Source organism: Ylistrum balloti, unplaced genomic scaffold, assembly GCF_031769215.1.
Source record: "Ylistrum balloti isolate Yb309-2 unplaced genomic scaffold, AGI_CSIRO_Ybal_v1 Utg369806, whole genome shotgun sequence".
Classification (NCBI taxonomy): Eukaryota; Metazoa; Mollusca; class Bivalvia; order Pectinida; family Pectinidae; genus Ylistrum; species Ylistrum balloti.
The window spans coordinates 1,111,013-1,131,484 of NW_026781981.1; the positions used below are offsets into that span (position 1 = coordinate 1,111,013).

The window sequence follows — 20,472 nt, forward strand, 5'->3', positions numbered from 1 at the left end:
AAATTACTACTTTGAACACTACACCTTAAAACATGCAGGTTATCCAAGTAGCAATTATAGCACCATGAACTTCTTTCATAAGCTAAAATCTTAGATCCTGTTCTTAAAATGTTGTTACGGGTGTGTGTTAACAATGGTGACGGAACATGTTTGATCAAACTTGAAAAAAATGGGCTCTGTAACATAAACACTATGAAGTCAGCATCACAGAAGTTCTTTTATCCGTGACAAAACTGGCCTGTTGCGTTATGATGTCATGTCAAAATATCGTAAGACACATGTAACACAATTGTGACGTCACTAATAAAATATGTTACCTGTAACTGATTATTGTGGTACAGCACCTTAGCCCTCGACTGAGATACTCCAATCTCGTTTAGTGACAGGTAACAGATTTTATTAGTCACGTCTTGAAGACTTTACATGATTGATAAAGAAAAATGTACCGTCTGCTTCGATATATTTCCTTCTGAAAACGAAATTGATTTGGGAGTTTTACCCCCCGAAAATTTGGCTTTTATGATATGAGAGTTGCTTTTTTTAGAAATACGGATTACTCATGATAAATAGAATTTTGCAAATATTAAACACGTTGAATAATTTGATGTCACTTGTCTCCAATTGTGGTCATATTGTCCATATAACATTTATAACATCTGGAGGTAGAAGATATGTATCCAATGTCCTCCTAGTGTGTAAGCCTAGCACGTGAAAACGACATGTTAATGTCAGTTCATGGATACAATTATTAAAACTTTCACATGCGATGAAGAAGTCATTGTGTTATGCCCTTCTTATAAATATAGACGATCGAAGTCAACTATTTACTATGCATAGTAAAGATAACCCCTTACACAAGAGATTTGACGTTCCACAAAATATTTGTTTTGTAGATGATATAATTGCCATAGAAAGACACAAAAAACTGAATCACATCCGTGTTGGCTTTAAATATGTGGTATTTTGAATGAGCTATTCAGAGGATGAAAAAGCAGCTTGAGAAAAGAAAAGAAGATTCATCAAAGAAAAATATAAATGAAAATTGTCACTCCCTACCAGTGACTACCCAGAGGATATGGTGTGGTCATGGCATAAATATCCAAGTCCATCATTATTCTACAACAACCAAAGAAACCGTTGCGGAATTGTATACATGATCGGAACGGAGAATATTGAATCGATGCACAGGAAAACACCATAGGCTGGGGATGCAGGAATATTGCTCTCCAGAAACTGAAAGTTACACAATAGAAACTGAAATCATCACTCTTAAGTTCGAGGTAAGCGGCTAATTTAGAAGTCTGTTGTGTTCTTGATTTCCAATTCTGGTATATATACGATAGACATAGTCAATAAACTCTTTGTTATTTAGATTCAAGACATCGCCATGTATCTTATAGTGAAATTGAAGGAATTCGCAAGTCTTTGTAATTAGTTTTGAGAAACTCTTCCATAACTTCAGTCTGGCATGAAAACAAAATCAACGCGACCAATAGTTAAATCACCTAGGTATTCCAATAGTCTGTTGGAAGATCTTACTGAAAGTCGATAGAATGTGAGAATAATTCGAACTGATGACCATTGCGGATCACGCATTTAATTACTAATATTTCTGGATAGTATTTTTCCATACATTGTACGTGCGTAGTGTTATCTGAATAGGTCCTATCTGTTCTGCTTGTTGTTTCTCGGCTCTTTCGTGCCTTGAAACCTTCTTAGATAAATATTTGCCACATTTTATCCTTTTGTTTTTTTTTATTATTTCCTCGCTGTAGCTATTTGTCTGTCTGTTGGAGGCAATTCTTTTCACAAACAGCTCGACATAGACAATGGTCATACCATTTGGCACTAGTAATTTGGAAACATTGTGTTAATTGGGCACTGTGCCTATAGTCTAACAAAGTGGCATTGAAATTAACAGTACAATGTTTGATGGGAAATGAAACACATGTTCACAGAGATGTTTACCTTTCAACACAACCAAATGTATATAAATATTTAGAGTAACCCTAACTGAATTTCTACCGTAATTGATTCCTTCAGTTAGCACCATTTCAGTTTCACTGGCTACACGGAGGCATATTTCACCGAAACGGGGGGATATTAATTTAGGTTCGTCCTTCCGTCTCGCCTTCCGTCACACTTTCGTTTCCGTGTTCTGACTTTCCCAAATACCATTCAATTTGGGTGAAATTTGGTCAGCAGATGCATCTTGGGGTCATTAAGACCGAGTTTGACAATCAGTGTCATCTGTTAATAATTATGCATACTAATGAAGTATCCCTTGATTTCATTTGTCGGTTCATTTCCGTGCTCTAACTTCCCTAAATATAATCCGATTTAGATGAAACCTGGGCAGCAGATGCATATTAGGGCACATAAGACTTCATTCAGCAATCAGTGTCATCTGTTAATATATATACATACCAATAAGGTATCCTTTCATTTCATTGGTCGGTCAGTTTTTGTGCTCTAACTTTCCCAAATATAATCTGATTTAGATGTAACTTCAAAGTCCCACAAATATTATCCAGTCCCCTATACTGATCATCATATTGTGTGGACTACTATACCTGCTGATGACCATGGATCTGCTTAGCACCATTATAGTTACTAGTATGTAATTTTCTTCAATTAGTTCACTTTATTGGTTAATATTTGATATGTCATCTACATCTACTATAATCCTTTACATCTTTATTTGACTTTAAAGCAATACATCATAGCTCAAGAGAATATATCATTCTACATAGCATTATGACATGCTTACTCCTAACCTCTAAAATATTTACTTACAATATGTTTGGAAAGCTGGGGATATAAATTCCATGAATTTGCTTGTTCGTTATGCTTTTGATAGTTATCTTTCTATACCATATCAAATCGAAATAAGGAACGTTTCAGCAGCTCCTCTCAACATTATATAATTTGTATATAAGGGTTTGATACATCAGGCTAACTCGTGGTACTATTTACTTTGGTCGAATGCGTGATGTAGAAATCGTCGAGACTGCAACCACTGGATATTTACAACAGTGTTACTTTGACAGATCTCGACTTCATTACAGAAATGATAATTATTATTTAACTTGTATACAAGACCATGTGGCTGAAATACTTGCTTTTGTTTGCTTCGATTGAGGGAAGTTTAGAACAGCTATGTTATGTGTTTGTCTCTGTTGTACAGGTATTTAGACGTTTGATTTTTATGGTGTGTCGTTTAGTGTGTAATAACTTTTATTTTAACACGTATTCTAGCTACAGTTTAATTTATTTCAGCGGTGTTGCTTGAAGTTAATTTTAACATAGATCTGTTCCTTGGGAGTTCTTTTTAGTAGTAAAGTTCACACTCTTACTAACAAGAATCACTGCAATAGACTGTCCATACATGTAATTCAATACTTGTATCAAGACTACTGGTCTGCTTTGCAAAGTTCCCTGATGTAGTGTTTCAGGAACGTGATTAATTTATTATCTTCGATGTATATTAGAATTCCCGATACATAAGAGATGTTTTCATTTCGTCTGTACTATATCACAACAATGAATGTTGTTGTAACGGTTGAATGGAAGTACCTATATGACAAGCTATGTTCCAAGTTACGGACTTTGGATTAGAGAGATCGAACCTAGTGGCCTTAGTGAATATTCTACTTGTTGAAGTTAGGGTGACATCGTTGTCGAGGTAAGTTTGAATGATTGTCACATACATTGTAATATATATTGTCTTGCACATTGATTTTAAAACTCTTTTATTCTCGAAAGCGAAATCTTTTAATGATATTTTTAGAGATATGTCTGATAGTGATAAAGTGTCTTTCGTTTTATCAAGTTGTGAAATATGTAAACTCACGTCTAAAACCTGCTTTAATATTTTAAATAAGAAAATTATTTAAGTAAGTTTATTCCAAACATGTTATTTGACTTCGTTGTACATAGACCTATTAACTATATATGTGATAAAGTAACTATGTGTCTGAAAACATTTACCTTATTGATAATACTGCAATATGTCATGATTTTAAGTTTATGTTTAATTGATTTTCTATTCATTTTTAATGAACATGTAAAGATGTAAACAAATTATACAAAAGACACGCAGGTCAATAGCACCCTGGATAAAAATTTATATTGATATACAATAGTGCAAAACCATGAATTAAACTTATCATGCATAGCTAATTCGTTCTTCTAGGACTCTTGTAATTATTTAATCATTCACCAGTTGTGCTGACAAACAATGTAAACCTTCCTAGGCTGTAACTTTCCATTACATTTACCTTAACTAAACGCATCAAGAAGTAGCCTGTCAACAAGGGATATTTTGAGGCCGAGCGAGGCGGTTTAGAAAACTCAATGTCTTATGAAGCTAAAGATTTGACAGTGTATTGTAAATTAGTAACAACGTCGATTTATTGTATTATTGTAATTTATTTGTTGAATAATAGTTGGAAATAAGTTGGAACACTTAATTGTGTGTCTCTTTTGGGACAACATCAACATGCTGATAATAAGCCTACCAATAAACACATGTCGTTATTGCCATCGAAATAATACAATATAAATAGCACAAACAAGTCTTAGGGGTGTGTCTTAATATAAATAACACACTTTGCAAACAAGTCTTTGGAGTGTATTTAGGTTTTACGTAATAACAATTTTCTATCTACGAATATTTCCTCATATGTATATATTGGTAATTATAAATTCACGATCCATACCAAATTGATTTCTTTTTTAAGGAATTTAAATGGACGATTGCGTATTTTCGTTTAATCCGCGTTTTATATACTGTCGGCCCGAAAGTAAAGGTTTCCACTTCATTTGCAGACATTCAGACTATACACACGTGTATACCATTTCTACTAGTGTTCCGAATATATATTTACAATGGTTACCATCGGTGGTCAGTGATTGAGAATACGGACTTTAAGCCCTCATGTCAATATCTATACATGATCTTAACATGTCCAATGTGTAAAATCCATTGTCAATACTGCTTACACTAAAATGTTTACATTTACATTTAACTTTTAACTGATTCGTTAGTTGGAATCAGTAAAAAGCTGTGTAAGTAAAGGGTGTTTGAACTTCTATTCTCCTAAATGTCTTTTATATCAATATTTCAATTATAGAAACGATTTTCAATATAAATACACACATATATATAATTCATTTAGTAGTACAGTCATGGCGTTAAGGGTATAGATTTATCAACAGTCGAACATGTACTCAACTATTAAACGGTACTTTTATTCTGTTGTTGGTGATTGTAGAACATTGTAATATAACAATACTTAATTAGTGCAGTATAGACCAGCCACAAATTTCCTTCAGGGGCTTAAAGAAACCCTTCAAGTAAATTAATTTATTGATTGCAGTTGCACGTGTCCAGGATTTCTCTAATCGCAGTTTTAGTTTAGATTCAGCGTTTTGATTTTGTTCCACCATACACAATTAACTCGGGCTAAATTCGTTTTACATACTTAAAAAGACTAGTACAAAAGGGGAGGACAATGTGAGTTTTCTTGTAGATCAAAAGTTGTAGAATTGTTTTTTTCTTTTAATCATTATATTCAGACAGTTAATGCTTCTGTTGTTAACATAGAAATGATTGTTAGATAGAATACACGCGAAAATAATTATGATAATAATGTTCGGAAAACGTTATTTGAACTAATTTTACCGTATAGTCAAACAAGACAGAAAGTGACATGATTAGTCCGCAACTTAAAATGCTAACGATGCAAAACGACGTTTACATGAAGAGGTACACACCGAATTGGTATCAAATTATATATAAGATATGCTTTATCAGCCCCTCTAATCAACTGTGAATATTTCATTGTGTGTGCTGGTATAGGAAACATAGGTAATGACTTAGTTTTACACAAACGACATCCAGAGGCACAAATGTAATGAAAATGATATTTGCCAATCGAATCTATATACATATCGATGATATTCAATGTAAGACATTGAAGAAACGAAAGTGGACAGGTTTTTGAGGTTTCTTTTCGTGTTAGAAGGTTGATCATCTACCAAATTAGAATTTGTTGTTTTGAAAATCTTATTTGTGTGTCAGTATTTATAGTTTTCAAGTGGCAGATAATAGTTGTTAGAAACTGGTCCAAGCCAAACACTTAATCATGAATATGTTTGCTTTTTATTTATTTATTTGCGCCCGAATCTATCTCGGATGTTTGTTTGTGTTGTATTCTGTGTCAATTAAGAACGTTGTTGTAATAGTTGTTATCTATGTTAATCGGTATATATTGATGAATATGAACACTTTATTTACTGCATGCTGTGGTTGTTGAATCTTGTTCGTTTAAACTCCTTGTCATTCGATGAAATACTAGCAATTGTACCTTGCACAGGAAACAAATACAGAAATCTTCTCGAAAGAATTTTCACCATAGATCGGGAGTTGTACAGAATGATTTAGCCCTATAATAGATAGAGTGTTCAATGTATGATTAGTCTATTTCTTTTGATCAAATTATAATTTCATTTTTTCGTTCAAATCAGCTCTGCGTGAATATCGCGAATTTAGTAAGTAATATTGTATGTATATTTTTCTCTTTGCAGTTGGAGATGGCGTTTAGACAACTTTTACAGTCACACTCAGTACAACGCGGTGTGTGCCTGATTTCTGTCTTTGTTACAGCGGTCCTGTTCGCCCAATTGAATTCATATTCATATTCATATATTGTTGCTGCAACAATGAAATCTGAAGAACAAAATCATACCAGCCTTGATTATAGGACAGAAAACGATTTAGATTCTATAAAGACTATCCTAGCATATGGTTTAACCAGATGGCTTGACGAGTGGGTTGGTGATAAGTGGAATACCCCTGATGTTTTTGAAAACTGTCCGGTATCAAAGTGTGTTCTTACCAAAGAAAAAGCAATGCTCAATAGAGCAGATGCAGTGATGTTCAGATGGGACGATTTCGGAAAATGTAGGACAAAAAGAAAAGATGGACAAATTTGGATATTATTTGAACACGAATCCCCAGATTATAAACACAAGTCATATAGAAGCTGCTATAATGACAATGTGAACTGGACATGCACGTACAGGAGGGACTCCGATTTCAACTTAGTGTACGGTAAGTTCTTTCCGCACGAAACTGGATACAATATTACTAAGACATTTCAGTTACTGAGATCAAAATCCAAAACAGCTGTCGGCTTTATAAGTCATTGCGGTGCTCCTTCAAAACGAGACAAATTTGTACGGGAGCTTCGATCCTATGGAATGGACATTGATATATATGGTAAATGCGGGAATCTTAAATGTGGCGGTCAACCTGCCCAGAAATGGAAGGGCGTGTGGAATTTAACCGCAAATCATCAGGACCACTGCTTCGATGTATTGGATACACGCTATAAATTTTATCTATCGTTAGAAAATTCTTTATGCGAAGATTACGTCACGGAAAAGTCTCTTCACCTTTCTCTTTCTCATCAGATTGTGCCGCTGATTCGCGATGGTGCTAAGCGTTCTATATTCCATCCTCCAAACTCTTATGTTGACACAAAACAATTCAAAAGCTTAAAAAAGCTTGCAGAGCACATCAATACTTTATCAAGAAGTTTTAACAAGTATCTAGAGTTTTTTGAGTGGAGACGACATTATTCCATTGAAACAGTAAGTAATGTGCTGCAGTCAATATTCTGTGACATGTGTCATCGCTTACACCATCAACACCGCTACAAACGATTGTACAAAAATTTGAAAGATTTTTACGTACAATCGCATTTAATACACGGTGGTAAACGTATCTGTAACAATAGACTGATATGATTTAAAAGAAGATGTTTATGTTTTTAAAATAAAAAGCAATGCGTGGATGTAAAGAAGAATTATATTTTTCCGGGTAGGGTGGTAACATTGCGTACTCGTGAAAAATGTCAAAGTTTACATCCGATGGGATGTAAGATACGTGTTATTTATGAAAAAAAATAGGAATTCTCTATCTGTTACATTTTACCATCATTTACTGATGTCTGCTTTGTCGAGATTGTTATCATTACTACGTTAGACATTAACGTTTCACATCCAAGTCTACACGTTATTTAACATCATATGCCAACTTCCTTCCTGAATGAGAAACGGAATAAAAAAATACAAAACAAAAACAAATCATGAAATGATTAGCTAGCAAGTAAACACAGAAAGAACATACATACATGTTAACACGCCTGATTAACAGAAACAGAATAATGAAAAAAAACAAAAACAAGCAAACAAAAAACGAGTAACACAGAGACTCGTGTAAAGAACTATGAGAAAAAGACCATGAGTTTCAGCAGTAGTAAAGGTCTTCTACTTCATCAACGACGCTCGCCATGAAAATCTTGATTAATCAAAGCAATTAATGTCTCGTTCCCAAATGACACGTTAGCAACATCGGAACCAACAGGTATACTTTCGAACACTAGACACGTCAAACTTCATATTGCATAAGGAAACAGAATATTTCCCAGTGACATCTTTACGACGATTGTGAAACTTTCCCATCCTCTCCATCAATCTGCATCTCTCCATCCCCGTCTTGTGAGGTTTTCTAACAGTCGCCGACATCTTGCACGGAAAGTTTGATTATGAGAACAGTCTATTGAATATGAAATTAGCTGGATACATAAACACCATGGGTAGGGAATGTAGGAATGTTGCTCATTAGAAATGGAAAATTGATAGTAAGAAATTTAAAAACTCACGCTTAACATAAAACGCTGTCCGGTTTTTTTCTTGCTAGGAATAGATCTAGGTAAACGGCTGATGTAGAAGGGGTATCAATTATCGGCAGATCATATCAATACATTTACCAGCAATCAAGATCTGTGTAAATCTAAACTATGTATAAGAAAACAAAGAAAATACCGACATGAAAAAAAAATCATTATTGGACACATTTTTATACTTAAAAGTACTTGCTTTTCACTCATTGTTAGGCGCATATGTATTCTTTTTTGCCCCATGTGGTTGTTTGCTTTCCTAAACAATGTTAATGACCATGAAAGTCGACTTACGGGGGACAATTTATTACATGTTTGTGAAGTTTAATTGGCCCCTGTGAAGCTGATTATTTAAGCTATCACTACAAAGAGATATGAACTCTGAGCAATGCGGGTGGAATTTGCTTTTCAAAATCTCCTTTCAAAAAAGTTAAAAAAAAAAAAAAAACTGAACTGCCTTAACGTAATTATTATTTCGTCTGCACTTTCAATCATTCTCATACCGTTTTTTTTTTAAGTCATAACGATAATGACAGGAAAGTCTCTGAAAGCAATATAAATGTGTCAGAGAGTCGCTCTGGAGCCGCTTTACTCCTCGTTATTTCACGAGAGTCGGAACCACCTACACATCAGTAGTAGTGAAAAATGACGTCACATGAAAAAAAGGACAGTTATAACACTCCCTGGCGCTGTATGACCCATTATAGCTGACCGTATAGATGCCCCCGGGAGATACATGATGTATAACAAATTCATAGACGTTAACTGCCCATTACAAGCGTTTGAATGATGAAGGTACGTACAAACGTTTGTATGATCTGTCAGATTCCATGTATATTTGTAAAGAAACCCAATGAATTAATGCCAGATATGACGTAATTTCAAGGTAATTATGTTAATCACCAATATTTGTGACGTTAGATCTTCCTCATTTGAAATAACTCGTGAATAATTATGCGTGATAATATCATGTTTAATGATTCTACAGAGTTCTACAAATGCTGCGATATATATCAATGGGGAAGTGGATGAATGTGCAGATGTATTTTATCATTTATTTGCGGAGCACTATACATATCAGTCTTATGTATTAAAGGGCTTGAATAAATACCCAACACCGACACACTTTATTCACACATCAAACCAAAAACCAAAATGATCGAGACTGATGTCTCCACTCATTTTAAATGTTGATTAATATTTGTTACAATAACAATACAAAAGAATGAATTATTTTCCATTATGGAACGAAAAAGTACCTTGCAAAAACAAATGTACAGATATTTATGTAAACATAGGCAAAAATGTTTATTTATTTTTCGTTTGTTTGTTTATTGTTTAAAACTTTGTGTAAGTCATTTTCTGTACAAAAACTTAATAAGTAGAGATAATGTGTTCAACAAAAATACAATAAAGATGTACATTTTTCTCCGTAAGAAGTCGTTTAGAACCCTTTCTCGTTAGTGCTTATATATAAAGCTATATATATAGATTTATAACTTTACATTTGTTTTATGTTCTGTGTATGTGATGTAATTTATGTAATATTTGTGTCTTGATAAAGGGGCAGGTTGTCCGTAGTGTCGCTATTACTTGATCAAATATCTATTCTAGTAATCGAACGAACATTTGTTTATTAGGATCCATTACCAACATCGATGTAGATTCTCTATATATCTATGATCAGTGAAGTACTAACGACAGCATTTGCAAGTGAATTGTCAAATTTTGTATACATGTTAGTAATCAAAGATATTGCACGACACCTCAAACTAAAACTTGAAATGATTTAGACTGGCTTTTGTGTTGACAATAATCAATCAAGGTGCTGATAAATAACTTTTAACAATAAACCTGATCAGATTATAGAAGTAAAAAGTCATTTTCGTTGTGTATTTATTTGAATAACGAAGAAAGTTTTTTTTTAAAAGGCAATTTGGAATGAAGTAAAAACTCTAATAGCAGTGAAGAAAGTCTAATAGTATACTAGTTAAACACCAAATAAGCGTACACTTGACTCAGGATATCAATATCACACTGGACAGGGTGTGTAAATTACATTCAATTTCAGGATGCATTGAATCTATCATATATTAAAACGAACAATTTACAAATGTACTTTCGTCCAAATTATATGTAGAAAAACTTTTGGTGCAACTTAAAAATCAAAATGACAATTATGAAATAAATGTTTATAACACAGCTAGTGTCTGTTTGCTTATCACATTATACCCATAGGAGACAAAAATCATGTAATGTCGCCGAGGTCCAATGATATCAAGGACACTGGTCATCATACTACTATGTTAGCCTGAGGCTAGTCTGATTGACCAAGAGGCTATAAGTCATACCTGTGAGTCTTGTACCTGTCTGGTTTCCTTTGACCACATCTTGTCCACGGTTGATTAATGTAAAAGGTGTTGACATCGGAATCGAGGTGTTCAGCAGATCAGCAATATCGTGACCATTCTTTGGAACAGGTTCAGCTGGACAAGATGCAGAAATCACTTGTGAATCTCTTCTTCGCGGTATGTTCTATAATTATATATAATTTTCTATGTTTAGCAATACTTATATAAGTGAATACCTTCATTTGAAGCAAATATTGCGCTAGTGTCTATAAATGCATTTGCAAGGATTTATAATATTCAGTTCTGTTAAATTTGCAGTATTCATGAGTACATTCTGTAGATTCTTGGAGGTTTTTTTTAACTGATCTCAATATTGGGAAATTCTTTAATCACAGATGTAGGATTTCCAAAATAATGATACAAATGTGATAATAACATATTAAGAATATGATATTTAAATCATGTATGTTCGTTATAGAGAATGCATTCTTTAAGATATATCGGGAACGCATTCATTGAAAAAAAATAGTTGCGAAATATTAATGATTGTGTTAATGATACAAACTTGGTTCAATATGAGACTTGTACACGCCCAGTATAACTAGTGTGCTAAAATATGCGTTACAATTAATGAATGGGCATTTTTCTGCAATAAAAAAGATGTAAGTAGGTCAAAGTCCTCGTAAACTCCCAGGTTGTCACTCATCCTGCACCATTCTGCCAATTACTGGTAAGGGCATTCTATATCCGGTAGCTTCGTGTATAACATTCTAACTGATGTCACAATGGTAATGAAGTGACACCTCCATCATTACAAGGACATAAATATTGTATGAACCCAATGCATATCCAGTTTACATATTACATTCTCACCTCATTATTTGGATGTATAAATATATATGTGACTTTATCAATCACTCGTTTCCTTGTAATATTAAAAGAAGTGGTGTGCTTGTACGTTTTTTCGTAATAAAAGCTGTTAAGTTCAAATTATTGGGAAAAAAATTTTAAAAATGGAAGAATTCTACACTGGAAAGATAAAGATAATGATGATAAGCATATGTTCTAAAAGAAACAACCATATGATAATTCGAGGGGTTTTTACCATAAATCAATTTGGTTTTATTGAGAGAAAAAATAGGATACCTGTAGTTGTTTTATATACATTTTGATATGAAATATCACAAGATCGTCTTCAATATTACTAATTCTAAAGTTGGAAGTCATTATAACCAATCCCTAACTATTGCTATTATTTATGACGTATGCAGTTTTTATTATAAACATATTCCATTGTTACACCTGTTTCGTTAAAAACCCCTTCTGCCAACACAACCACTATACAATGAATAGTTATATATTTAAATATTTAAATATTTCACCTCTATATAATTGTTAAAATTCTACATTCATACAAATAACTGATTGAATAAGATATCTCTGTGATGATTTTTTTCACAAGTTGTAACAACGGATTCTCGTAATCACATACGAGCCATGATTTACAAGTGATTAATAAGAATACGTTTTGTCTTTTTAGTTTGTGTGCGGTGTAACTGTTGTTTCCGCATTTCACATGCAAAACGACCCGTCCCAAATAGCACGAGTGTGCACGGTAAGTCCAATATCACTACTATCGTCACTATAATAACTATACATTTGTTACGTGTCTGGTATTGTTAGTTTCTAAATGTACAGCTGTTTTCTAAGAGGTACTTATATTTTCTAAAAAAAGTATAAATATGGTTATTGATTAAGTGATAGACAACGCTAATTAATGAGGTATTAGTTATGATAGGAAATATGATCAAAATACTGGTAACAGATACAGAAAGCAATTAAATCGTGATGCTATTGCTGAAAATAAAAATTAACACGAATTTGTGCGCCATACATATTCAATTTCTATCCGTAACACTGGACACATCAGAACTAGGTAAACGTATCAAATAATGAATACTGTCAGAACTATCTGTTTGTAGTGATACAGTTAATATTATCATTGAAACTGGACAATTTCTTGTACATCAATTTATTATTTTATTTTTCTTTCTTTTCTTAAAACAACACATAAATCTTATTTAGTCCGTTTATACCGTAGCAAGGTGCAAGGACTGATTTATCAGTTGTGAGACTTGCATTGAAGAAGTTAAGCGGGGATGTCCCTTTTCGTCTTTTCTGTTCGCTGACTATTAAAGGCTGTGTACTTGAAGACTAGTGTAATTTGGTCAGTTTATGTCGAACCGGTAGCACTGTAAAGAAGGCAAATGAAATGTTGAAAGAGAGCAACTTTCGGTCAGATGATGACGTCATACATGCAGCGGAGGACTTTCTGAAATGTCACGAAAGGACTTCGTTGAAAGTGGCATTGGGGCCTTTAAACATCGCTGGCAAAAGAGTATATATACTGAAGGGAATTGTGTTGAAAAATAAGGCAATATGTCCTCCACAAGTCAAACCCTTAGATATGAGTCTCACAACCTATCAATCAGTCCTCGTATGACACATGAACATCGCAGGATCATTGTCAGACAAGATTTCCCAAATAATCACGAATGACTGAATGAAAGTCTTGCATTTATTATATTTATTCTGCAGGGACGAATATCACAAATCTGCCAATCCGCTGGTATGAGATGTAGAGCTAACCAGGCCTTTGATGCTGATATTCCTCATGCTGTTTGTGATAGGATGAACGGCAGGACACGTGGTATCAGACGTAAGTTTCGTATCATTTATTTTCAAAAATGAATCAAATGTCAATTTTTTGCAGAACTACATGTTTCCGAGATCATATTTCTTTTCAGGAATTCTCTACAGGTGCATGGTCATTAAAATCTGTACGTATCTGGTCCAGTTTTGAATCTGTATCATAGTTTCACATATTTGCTTGCTTTATACACGCTTTCCATCCACATATAGCTCAGGACCATCACTTTTGTGAAAGAGAGATACAATATTTCAGCCCTCCAAACTTAGGAATCCTCATTCCACCCCAGTGGCATACACGGGCCATTCTCTCCTTCCCAGTCCACCCTGTGTTCATAGTGGACTGATCAATTACAAGTCAACACTATGAGAAAATGTGTTGTGGACGTGATGCCCATCAACACCCCCGGTAGGATGATGTATAACTTCAATCTGATTTTTCTAGGCTTTTTTCTTGGCATTCCGTTACGTCAGCATTTCAACACAATTTCACCATTCAATGTTTCCACAGCGGCTGCTCTGTTAGCCAGACAAGGAAGGATGAGACAACAGAATATAGGAGGACAGTTCGGAGGAATGGCCACTAATATTGGGCGTACACGAGGCTTTGGAAGAGGGACAGCCGGACTAGGTAAACAGTTATTTAGTAGGCCGCTAATGTTGGATTTACGCAAGGCTTTGGAAGGTGTGGGGGGAGGGGCAGGTCTAAGTGAAATGTTATTTAGTAGGCCGCTATTATTGGGCTTACAAGATGTTTTGGAATGGGGGAGGGGAGGGGGAGGTCTAGGTGAAATGTTATTTTGTTGGCCACTAATATTGGGCTTCCACGAGGCTTTAAAAGAGGGGCGGCAGTACTAGATAATCAAATTGCTTAGTTTTAAGATTTGGTAAGAAAGAGACCTGTCTGATGTTTGTATTATATTGATTGTGTGGTATAATCTAACCAAACAAAAGAGAGGCTAAAGAGTTCTTTCCTGAAAAAAAAACACTGGGCGGGTAACAAAGGTTTCATAAATATATAAATAGATTGAATCAGTATGCCTTGCTAGCTTTATTTACTATCAGTATCATAGTAAATAGCATACATACTGAGTATGACAATAGATATATAAAGCGTGTACTCTTTTATATCATTTCCACATAACATAACACCATACTTTTCATTTTCGCACAAAACGCTTTGATGAAATAATTGCATTATTTCCCTTGAATAAAGATTGTTTTTATATAAAATACATGACTTAAATTGCTAATAGTAGCTTTGCTGATCGTTGAAATCTTCTCTGTTGAAAACAAAACAATATAAACACACACAATAGCAAAAGCTGTTGAAATAACGTGCTATATTATGTAAATAATCAATATATGACGTCACTAACAAGATGGTAAAACCCTTTTTTATTTTTCCTGGTCTGCGGTATACTAATAGTCATAAAAAATCGTTTGCGTTGGTTCCACAGGTGTTGATGGTCAAGCATTTGGCGGACGGTTAGGACGTGCGATGGGTAACGGAATGGCTGGAGGACGGGGAATTCGAGGAGGTATGGGAATCAATGGGCTGGACCAGATCGAATTCGGAGGACAAGAGATAGGAAATGGACTGGGATTTGGTGCTGGTGGACGTCAATTTGGAGGAGTAGTGAACGGCGGTCTTGGGCGCCGTCAACAATTCACGAGGGGATTAAACACAGGCCTCGCAGGTACCGGAAACGGTGGAGTTGGAATGAGAGGGGGCGTAGTTAACCGTCAGTTGACTTCTGGTGGTGTTGGATTGAATGGAGGAATAAATGGATTGAACAGTTTGAATGGTGGACTGAATGAGGGATTAAATGGTGGCTTGAACACTGGCTTGAACAGTGGATTAATCGGAGGAATGTCGGGTAGATTAGGAACGGGTGGAACTACAGCTAACCGTCAAGTAGCTAGTTCCTTCCAAAGTTCTGGACTAGGAGGGCAGCAGTTTGGGGGATCACAGCTGGGAGATGGACTCAACTTGGGACTATCACAAGGACAGGGAGACTTTGGAGGAACCAGTCAAACATTTAACAGCGGAGCTGGAAACAACCAGTGGATTTAGGAAATCATAAATCCAACATCTTTATAACAATATTCATCGTCATGAACGCCATAGCAGATAATGAAGCTAAGATGAGACTGAAATTAAACATTCGATCGTGATGCAGATAGGTAGTATTAAAGGGAAATAACTCTACCGAACTTGTATCACAGCACAGAGGCATATAGAAATACCGTGGGCTTTGTTAAAGAACGATTTTGAGTCTGTATGCTTCGATAGTATTGTAAAATATTTCAAACGGACAGAAAAAAAGAGAGAAAAAAGATAAGTGGGGTCGGGGGAGGGGAGGGGGAGGATAGGGTTGTCAGGTATACCCAACCCAATTTTTCAATTTGTTATCTCGATCAAACCAGAAAGCCATCTTCGTGACGAAATGGAATGCCGTAACGTGCACGTCACCTTTTAATTAATACAAATGTACCTACCGTTTTTACTTGTTTTACTTGAGAAGTTAACTGATGTGTCTATGTGTTTTGTAAATATCGTGTATTAATTGTAAAAGTATACCTACGATATCTACCTCAATACCTGTATAAAGTTATTGTTTATTCCCGAAATGACAGTAGATGTCAAGTAACCAATTGACATAATCTTTGTTGTGTCGGGAAATCTGATTGGACGTCACTCCCGCGTTTTGGACGTCACTCCCGCGTTGTGGTGTGACGCAACAATCGTGTTATTTTTTTACAATTTGTTTGTACTACTCTGATAGCCATAATTTGTATCGTACTAATACCTTACTGTAATTTGCTGGTAAAATGCCAACATGATGTACATATTGTTTCTAATTTCATCATAATGTAAGATTTCCATCGTCATCGTTATTTTGATTGTAGAGTTGTTTATTTGAAGTAGATTTGTACAGCTAACAGTCTGGTTGTTTGTCTTTTTCTTGTTTATCGTGTAAATGCCGTGTAACACCTGAAATGAATAAAACAATGGGCCAGAACTAGGAATAGTAATACAAATTACAATAACTGGGAATACTTCTTCCAATGGACTATAACTGAATTTGCCAAATTGAATGGGACATACCTAGCTATAGATATATATATAAAAAAAACAAGGGCAACAAGTTGACTTATCCAATACAATGGACCATAACAAAGCATGTGTAATAAAATGGGCCGTAGGTCAGCATACAAGTGTACGTACATGTAATATAACTGGCCATATATCGCCATATCTAGGCATATGTAACACAATATGCCATATCTAGGCATACGTAACACGATACGCCATATCTAGGCATACGTAACACGATACGCCATATCTAGGCATACGTAACACGATACGCCATATCTAGGCATACGTAACACAATACGCAATATCTAGACACACGTAATACAAAACGCCATATCTAGGCATGTGTAACAAAATACGCCATATCTAGACACACGTAATACAATACGCCATATCTAGGCACACGTAACACGATACGCCGTATCTAGGCACACGTAACACGATACGCCATATCTAGGCACACGTAACACAATACGCTAATATCTAGACACACGTAACACAATACGCAATATCTAGACACACGTAATACAAAACGCCATATCTAGGAATGTGTAACACAATACGCCATATCTAGACACACGTAACACAATACACAATAGCTAGACACACGTAATACAATACGCAATATCTAGACACACGTAATACAAAACGCCATATCTAGGCATGTGTAACAAAAAAAAACATATCTAGGCATGTGTAACACAATACGCCATATCTAAGCATGCGTAACACAATATACGCCATACCTAGGCACACGTAACACGATACGCAATATTTAGACACACGTAATACAAAACGCCATATCTAGGAATGTGTAACACAATACGCCATATCTAGACACACGTAACACAATACACAATAGCTAGACACACGTAATACAAAACGCCATATCTAGGCATGTGTAACAAAAAAAAAAAACATATCTAGGCATGTGTAACACAATACGCTATATCTAAGCATGCGTAACACAATATACGCCATATCTAGGCACACGGAACACAATATGCTATATCTAGGCATGTGTAACACATTATGCCATATCTAGGCACACGTAACACATTATGCCATATTTAGGCATACGGAACAGAATACGCCATATCTAGGCAATCTTACTAAAATAGGCCATAATTTGGCAATCTTTATTCAATACGTCAAACCTAGGTAAACATTATACAATACGCCAGACATGGGCTTGCATATGACAATTGGGCAGTACGCGCAGTTTGAGTCAAATATTGTTTCCAGGAGTAGTCTCCCCTACACTATAGAAATCCGTGTTCTGCATCGTACATTAGATTATCTAACAGCTAAAGCATTAGATTTAACTGACGTAGATGGAAGAACGCTAAAAATGTTAAATGCATACTAAATTTTGAGAACTATAGTGTATTAAAGAAAACTATAAAACGGAAAATGAATGACAAATGTTCTGGATTGACAAACAGAAACTGACAACTGATGAAGGGTAACCTAAATATTTATTTTGTGGAGTGAGAAAATAAAACAACTGATTAATAACAACGTAGGGTCTAGACATAGATAATGTTTTATCGGCTGAATGCATTCCTATACGTCATTACTACGGCTATTTATTTATGCGGAAAAATTGTCGATCTAAAAGATAATCATAGTTACATATTACATACATTTTCCTGTTGTTTATTTCCTTGTGCTAAAATTAAGAACATAACACATATATTTCTATCAGCAATCTTCATTTACCATGCTACCACCAGGGATATATCACCACCTATCTACAGGTAAAGCATACAGGTATATCCCTTTTTCTAATAGTAAATATTTTGATACCTACCATCTATAATGCCGACATGTCACAGCTGATAGTATATTCAAGGAATTTCTGTTTTTATCATGACTGCAGTTTCATTACTGAGTAAGGAAGATATACGTTTGGACTTCACAAGATATGTAATTGAATATGGAATGAATTTACATGGCAAGTGCCATGTATAAAGCTGAAGACGCTTATCCTTCTGGAATGCACGTTTGTTTTCTCTTGTGTATACTCCGGGTCCACTTATTTGTAATGATTTAGTATTAAATTAACGGTTTATTTACTCTACATCCTTACAATACTTCTATCAGAAAATAGAAAATTCAACAAATATAAAGAATGTTTATTGACGTTATGAGGAAAAAAATTCAATCATTGACAAGAATTCGAAAGGTTGACTATACTCGCTGCAATATATTTTTTTATTCTAAAATGATAAAGAATATACACATACATAGGATCTTGCCTGGGGTGTCATTGTATTCCAATTTTATAAATTACGTATTAACATTTCTCAATGAAGCTATTGTCATAAAAATATTATGAACAATTTTAGAATATAAGCAATCTCACTGACACTTTTTTTTATATTGAATTGAATTGAAGTGAACAAAGAAAGAAAAAAATATAGGGAACGTAAATATAGCCACTGAACTCATTTGATATGGAATTTGTTGCTGGAGGGCAATACATTCATTTCCTGTATTCATACTGCGAAACGTCAACGTAGCAATACGTTAAATTCTTTAACTCGTACATTCACCGATTAATGTACATACCAAGACATTTCCGGAACAAATACACACGTGCCAACTTATGAACAAAATTTCAGTTCAAACTTTAATTCAAATATACTTAAGCCAAATATGAACAAAAGATATATTTAAATGGAGACACCCGATAAAACATATTCGGCCTCTAACGAAAATAGTAACAAATCAGACAAGAGAAAGCCAATCGTCTGTCGGAAGATCATACCACCAAATCTGGTGAAGATATTGACAATCAAGAATTCGATTAATTTTTTTACAATTTCACTCTCGATTTATTTCTACTTCGCTGTAGACTAACTTTTACGAAATACCCTCCGATATAGTTCACAACCTTATATTTGTAGCGCCGTTCATCACTTAACTCCGTTAAAAAGAATTAAATGGAAAATTAAAAATCCCCCTTTGAAAATAGAATTAAAAAGACATAAATTATACAAAAAAAAACATTTAAAACATCTCAAGAAAAGAAAATAAACCAATATAACAGAAACAAAATACAAAAAAATGAGAAAATAGTGAAAAAAATCACGGCTTACTTAGATGGAAAAATCCCAAATACTTAAAGGGACTAAAAAAATGAGGTCGTTTTACAAAGTAAGAATTGAAACATGGCTGGCAATTCAAGTTTTGGCTAATTACATAATCAGACATAGTAAGAAATCATATCAAAACGACGGGTGAAAACGAGGCTCGGAAAGGTCACGTGAAGAAATCGGCTATCTCCGATCAAAACAGCGATGGGTGGTAGGCCCAACAGCGAATGTCGACTAGTGTTAGTTTGAAGCCGATAATATTTTTTAATTACTCTCTGAGAGATTTGTAATTTTGTGAAGTGTCCAATTTTAAGTATTTCAATGTTTGCCAGAGATCAAACACACGGGAAAATAACGTAGTCTAACTATTTATTCCCTTTGATTGTTTTACAGGTCTGTATACTTCATATCTATTGTCATAACAAGTACATTAATCTACATATATACACACATATATTATA

The 20,472-nt window shown here is 34.6% G+C and overlaps 2 protein-coding genes across 2 annotated transcripts; both read left to right on the forward strand.

The window, feature by feature from the left end:
• Positions 1-6,597: 6,597 nt before the first annotated feature.
• LOC132544664 (alpha-(1,3)-fucosyltransferase C-like) lies at positions 6,598-7,815 on the forward strand. The gene has a single exon (XM_060208288.1). It carries the CDS (start codon positions 6,598-6,600, stop codon positions 7,813-7,815), a length of 1,218 nt encoding a protein of 405 aa, XP_060064271.1.
• A 3,430-nt stretch (positions 7,816-11,245) lies between these two features.
• LOC132544665 (uncharacterized) lies at positions 11,246-15,887 on the forward strand. The gene is made up of 5 exons (XM_060208289.1): positions 11,246-11,278; positions 12,642-12,716; positions 13,700-13,820; positions 14,322-14,441; positions 15,271-15,887. Exons 1-5 carry the CDS (start codon positions 11,246-11,248, stop codon positions 15,885-15,887), a joined length of 966 nt encoding a protein of 321 aa, XP_060064272.1.
• The last annotated feature ends 4,585 nt before the right edge of the window (positions 15,888-20,472 follow it).